This window comes from Bison bison, unplaced genomic scaffold (assembly GCF_000754665.1).
Source record: "Bison bison bison isolate TAMUID 2011002044 unplaced genomic scaffold, Bison_UMD1.0 scf7180017864390, whole genome shotgun sequence".
NCBI classification, from domain to species: domain Eukaryota; kingdom Metazoa; phylum Chordata; class Mammalia; order Artiodactyla; family Bovidae; genus Bison; species Bison bison.
The window spans coordinates 605,529-612,342 of NW_011494962.1; the positions used below are offsets into that span (position 1 = coordinate 605,529).

At 37.7% G+C, this 6,814-nt stretch overlaps 1 protein-coding gene across 3 annotated transcripts in view; it reads right to left on the minus strand.

Moving 5' to 3' along the window:
- Positions 1–2,284, minus strand: part of LOC105002122 (C-type lectin domain family 12 member B-like) — a 21,915-nt gene extending 19,631 nt beyond the window's left edge. For 2 of the 3 annotated variants that reach the window (XM_010858617.1, XM_010858616.1), the window contains exons 1-2: positions 2,034–2,284; positions 199–300 (exon numbers count right to left, since the gene is read on the minus strand). In XM_010858617.1, coding sequence (XP_010856919.1) covers positions 199–300; positions 2,034–2,121 — 190 coding nt within the window. In that variant the 5' untranslated portion in view covers positions 2,122–2,284. The remainder of the gene's footprint in view (positions 1–198; positions 301–2,033) is intronic. The other variant, XM_010858618.1, reaches the window with a different exon arrangement.
- Between the last annotated feature and the right edge of the window lie 4,530 nt (positions 2,285–6,814).

Sequence of the window (6,814 nt, forward strand, 5' to 3'; positions counted from 1 at the left end):
AGTTTTTAAGGAGCTGCCATACCATTTTCCATAGTGGCTGCATCAATTTACATTTCCACCCACAGTTAGTAGAGTTCCCTTTCTTCCACAACCTCTACAGAAAATATATTTTATTTTCAAAGGAAATCTTTATTTTTTCTGCTGCAACATCTCCCACTAGGTCCTTCTTACTTTTCTCCCAGCTCCAGTAGGTCTCACCTTTCATAGCTCTGCTCTCAGTCACCTCAGCTGTGCCCCTGATGCTCCCTGCTCCAGTTTCAGCTTCACCACCCAGCTCCAAGTCAGGAGTTTCATGGCTATCTTTTTCAGGAAAGATAAACAGTGGCAATGTTTTTAGAAAATCATTCTTTTCTCTATAATCCTTTTTGCCTTCTAATTATCCAGGTAGTCCTGTGTTTGTGGCTTGATTCTGATTCTGATGATAGATTTTTCCAATAGACAAACATGATGTAAACTTTTATAAAAATAAAATTGAAACAGTTTCAGTTCAGTTCAGTCACTCAGTTGTGTCCGACTCTTTGTGACCCCATGGATTGCAGCATGCCAGGCTTCCCTGTCAACCACCAACTCCTAGAGCTTACTCAAACTCATGTCCATCGAGTCAGTGATGCCACCCAAGCATCTCATCCTCTGTTTACTTAGATATATAGAAAGGGATAAAATTGTTACATAAGGAAATACACATTAGAAAATATGTAGCAGAACATAAGGGCTTCCCAGGTGGCACTAATGGTAAAATACCCACCTGCCAATGCAGGAGACATAAAAGAAGTGGGTTCGATCCCTGGGTTGGGAAGATCCCTTGAAGGAGGGCATGTCAACCCTCTCCAGTTATCTTGCCTGGAAAATCCCACAAACAGAGGATCCTGGCACGCTACAGTCCATAGGGTCTCAAAGAGTCAGACATGACTGAAGCAACTTAGCACAGCACTGCAGAACATAAATTGCATCTCCAATTTTATAGATACCACCATAGTGGTCTATGGTGTTTGTTGTATGATGAAGATGTAGTATTTTTCCCAAATACATGCAGTTCTTTCATCAGATGTTATAGAGACAGAGAAAATGACTCTTTGGAGGGAAACTAGTCCCTAACACATGATCCACTAACCTGATTCCTCTAATCAGAGATTTGTTCACATAGAGGGCTTTTACTTCATTATTTAAATATAAAATATCTCATAGCAATAAAGAAATTTCAGTGAATATGACTATCATGTTTTGAAAAAATATCTTCCTACTGCTTCATTGTTATTAACTGTCTGGGAATTAAATTGCTGGATAAAGAAGACTGCAATTCTATTATGCTGAGATAAGGAACCTTCAGTCTTATTCTTTCTCAGAAAGAAATAAATGTTTAATGCATAATCACTGACTGGGTGTCCCATGATCCTATGAAACTCATAGCATATACCTATTTCTTATCTTATAGCAATTAAATAAAAATATTGGATAGCTATGCTTACACTATTGCTGTCTTTTTCTTCCTCTAATAGCCTGTATGTAAAATCATCGTAAAATGTCTAAAAAATATAAGAAATGTTATTTTGGTGGCAACAGCAATCTGAATTTTCAGAGGTTTAGACCACAGTCTTTTTTCACATATTATGATGAACTTTGTTGTTGTCGTTGTTTATTCATTAAACCAAGTCTGACTCTTATGTGACCCCATGGACTGTAGCCCAGCAGGCTCTTTGGTCCTTGGGATTTCCCAGGGAATAACAGTGGAGTGGGTTGCCATTTCCTTCTCCAGGGGATTTTTCCAATGCAGAGATCAAACCTATGTCTCCTGAGTCTCCTGCATTGGCAGACTGATTCTCTACCATTGAGCCATCAGGAAGCCCCAATGATGATGTTTCAAACTAAATAAGATAGACATAACTAGGCTCTGGCATAGTGACTGATCTATGGACTAGTTCTCCAGAATTTAAATCTCAGAAGGGACTAACAGCCTTGAATTGAAGACAGGAGAACCCACCAGTATAGCTGATAACCTCTTCTCTGGTCTTTTTGATCCTCAAGGAGACTCTTACCTGTTCTCTTGAGACTGTGGCTTTCCTGGGGTTCCTTTGTCTTAGGATTTGAAAATTTGAGAGTTGCATAGGTCACTTCTTCAGACATTATTGAACAAAGCACAGTTCAGTCAACCGGTGTGCTGTGCTATCACCTTGAACTCACAGAAGCCACTCTTAGATGGCCTGTGCATGCAGGGACTGAGCTGACTGATCTATCTTTGTAAAGACCAAGCAAAAGAAGTATCAGAAAACAGAACTGTTCCCCTGAGAATTTCATAACTGCACTATTCTCACCTCTGTACATCCCTCTTATCTCACTTTTTCTAACTTCCTCCACTAAAACACCAAATTGAAGAAATGACTAAGAGAAAAATGTGGGTTTTAAATATAAACAATCTTTCATTTTTCAACTAGAGGGGAAAACATCTGTATCTCCAGACTCAACACTACCCTATGGAAATACAAATAAACATGTATTTATTTCTGCATGTATAATCAGTTCTTAGAAAGCATGTGCCTGTGAGAACTCTGTTAGAATTGCATGGAGTGCATAACCCATTGCTGACTCCCTGAAAACCACAGGTGAGTTAATTCTAATCAAAAATTTTCATTCCATTTTTATGTGATTTTTTGTGGATTGCAGATTCCTGAGAATTTAAAAGCAAAATATTAATGGATCAAAACAAAAATCAAGAAGAAAAGGATTACAATGAACTACACTAAATATTGTACCCCACCCTCCTTTTTATTTACTGTCAAGAAAGATTGGAGCATTGTGCAATGAACAGAAGATACCTACCACAGAATTTAAAAGAAGAAAGAAAAAAAGAACTGTAAGGAGTAAATTTAGAAAAATGTTCTGAAAATTGACTCAAGGAAAAAGGAAATTGCTTTAACCTATAGAGTTTGAAACTTTTTTAAAAACAGGAGTTGGGGTGGAGGCAGGGATGGGGAGGGAATATGTAGGTAGCATGAGCTTTAGTGTTTTATTTAATATTAAGTAAATTGGGAAGTCTCTAGGTCTCATTTTTCTCATTTATTAGAAACTCAACATTCAGAAAACTAAGATCATGGCATCTGGTCTCATCATTTCATGGCAAATAGATGGGGAAACAGTGGAAACAGTGGCTGACTTTATTTTTCTGGGCTCTAAAATCACTGCAGATGATGATTGCAGCCATGAAATTAAAAGACACTTGTTCCTTGGAAGAAAAGTTATGACCAACTTAGACAGCATATTCAAAAGCAGAGATATTACTTTGCCAACAAAGGTCTGTCTAGTCAAGGCTATGGTTTTTCCAGTGGTCATGTATGGATGTGAGAGTTGGACTATGAAGAAAGCTGAGCACTGCAGAATTGACGCTTTTGAACTGTGGTATTGGAGAAGACTCTTGAGAGTCCCTTGGACTGCAAGGAGATCCAACCAGTCCATCCTAAAGGAGATCAGTCCTGGGTGTTCATTGGAAGGACTGATGTTGAAGCTGAAACTCCAATACTTTGGCCACCTGATGTGAAGAGCTGACTCATTTGAAAAGACCCTGATCCTGGAAAATATTGAGGGCAGGAGGAGAAGGGGACGACAGAGGATGAGATGGTTGAATGGCATCACTGACTCAATGGACATGGGTTTGGGTGAACTCTGGGAGTTGGTGATGGACAGGGAGGTCTGGCATGCTGTGGTTCATGGGGTCGCAAAGAGTTGGACACGACTTAGTGACTGAACTGAATTGAACAGATGAACCTAAAGTGTTTAACTGTTTTTCTAAATGCATATGATGTTCTTATTCTACCTCTCCTTCCAAGAGTGAATATAATGCTTCTCTGAGATCTTAAAACATACATTTGCTTTGAGCCAGTAGTCTCATTGTTTAGATGATGCAGAGATTAGACAATGATCTATGCACTTGCATGCTCATCATTTTGTCAGTTTATACATGTGAGAAATGATTAATGAGTTAAATATCGAACAAAGGAAAAGTTGACATTCTTGACCATTTAGATAATGAGATCAGAAGCCAAGTTGATGTTTTGCACCTCTCTTAACAGAAAACATGTTTAAGGAGTATGATGTCTGGGGTAGATAAAAACACTATAAAGGTAGAAGTTAAGGAATATTTCATGTGTTGTTGAGAAAGACAATATTTGCACATGTACATATATATGTAAGTGTATATATGAAAACCATGTTCTGATATGTAAACCTTGACATAAAAGGAAATCCCAAAAACTCTTACCCTGAAGCCCAGAATTTTCACTGGCTTGAATTCATTCTGGAGCAATAGGTGTTTTCACCATCCTCCTAAATGTACATTCTCAAGTATAGTCAAAGCTGTGGTTTTTTCAGTAGTCATGTATGGATGTGACAGTTGGACCATAAAAAGGCTGAGTGCTGAAGAATTAATGCTTTCAAACTGTGATATTGGAGAAGGCTCTTGAGAGTCCCTTGGACAGCAAGGACATAAAACCAGTCAATCCTAAAGGAAATCAACCCTGAATATTCATTGGAAGGACTGATGCTGAAGCGGAAACTCCAATACTTTGGCCACCTGATCCAAAGACCCAACTCATTGGAAAAGATCCTGATGCTGGGAAAGATTGAGGGCAAGTGAAAAAGGGGGTGAAAGAGGATGAGATGGTTGAATGGCATCATTGATTCAATGGACATGAGTTTGAGCAAACTCCAGGAGATAATGAAAGATAGAGAAGCCTGGTGTGCTGCAATCCATGGGGTCTCAAAGAGTCAGATACGACTGAGAAACTAAATAAGAACAAAGCCTACTACCTGAGAAAAACTCATTCACTATTTTAATTGACTGAAAACTTGAATAGTAGTTGATTTCCTAAATTTTCAAAGGATCAAATCTCTTCTCCCAGATAAAGATATTCATCCTACTCTAATCATATCATAATAAACTTTCTCTACATAAATACAAATGCAATGTATTTTATTTTATAAGTGGGTTCTGCCGATTCCCAGGTCACTCGGCAGTAAAAAATCCACCTGCCAAGTAGGAGACGTGAATTTGATCCCTGGATTGGGAAGACCTCCTGGAGGAGAAAATGCCAACCCACTTCAGTAAGCTTGCCTGGGAATTCCCACGGACAGAGCAGCTACTGTCCATAGGGTTACAAAGAGTCAGGCACAACTTAGAGACTAAACAAGATCTGCCTATGTAACTTTGAAAAATGTAATAAATAGTTTTCCCTGGGCATTCAGAAACATTTGTTTATTCATCCATTTATTCTTTCCTTTATTCAACAGACTGAGTACCCACTGTATGGTAAGCAATATTCCAGACCATCTGATAGAAGCCTTTATTTTCGTAAGGTAGTTTACATTCTATGCTTCATGTATTTACTTGTAAATATATAGCTTATATTGATATTTTTTACAGTATCAATGGATAAGCAATATAATATAAGGTAGTGAAAAATATGAGAATAGAAATAAAGTAGAGTAGAAGAAAGTGTGACAGAGAAAGGAGAGGAGGTTTATCCCAAATAGAGGATGTATGGAAGACTTCTCTGTGGGGTTGTCATTTAAAACAACCAGAGAATAGCAATGACAAAAATATTATCCTATGAAAACATGCTAATTTAATACTGTAATACCTACTAACTTTTTCAGTTTCTGAAATCTCAAAGTCAGAAGTTACTTACTCTTCAATTTCAAAGGTTTCAGTTCCTTTTAAATTTCCCCTTTCTTTTCAATTTCTTCATAATATGTTCCTCATTTTCAACTTCTGACTCCCTTGACAAATTTGACAATGAGAAGTATGTCAAATATTTGGTTTTCATCTCTCCTGAATAAGAATAACTTCATGTTCTCAGTTTCTGATCCACTGATCCAGTCCCAGAAATTTGATGCACATTGACTTCTGGGTGTGTTTCATGACCAAAGATTCTTTATCCTGATAGCCTGAATCAGATCTCCTTCATCACCAGATATATCCACAATGACTGATTCACAAACATAGTACTATCTGAAAAATAACAAGTCAGCAAAAGAAAGCAGTGACTAAAACCTGACAAATGGAATCTGGCTAACAGTGCACAATCCTCCCAGGGGCAGTAACATGTTCCAGACTGATAATTGCAACAGTTTTTGCAAAATGCTAGTGCAAAATGAGCTCAGAGAACTAGGAACCCTGAGAAGGAGGACAGTGAGAGAACAGGACACACCACATAATATGCAATAAAGACAATCCAAAAATATGGAGATTATGATATTTTAAAAAATAAGGAAAGAAGAATGGGAACTAGACAATCAAGAGCAAAAGCAAATACAGGAATACCTTTTTCAAATGTGGGGCAAACACACATTTAGCATGACTGAACAATTAGTGAGACATAGTAATAGTATTCAATCTGAAATTTATGCTAAGAATGTTGTCTTTTGAATTGCTTAGTGGATAAAATTTTTATCACATTATTATTGCATAATGATTAATTTCAGTGAAGTGACTACAAATCTTTCCCTGCATCTCAGTGAACTCCGGGAGTTGGTGATGGACAGGGAGGCCTGGCGTGCTGCGATTCATGGGGGTCGCAAAGAGTCGGACATGACTGAGCAACTGAACTGAACTGAACTGAATGTGATAAATAAATGCATTTTAAAAATTCACTCTTAAAATCAACCAGTGGTAAAATCATGAAATAATTATGGCTATGGTGCATAGGCATGCTATTCATAATATTGAAATATTAGCAGGATAAAAGGAAAGGATCAATACAGAGATTAAGAGACAGGGGGAGGGAAGACAGAAGAAATAGGAGGAAGTGAACTATAAGGAGCTACT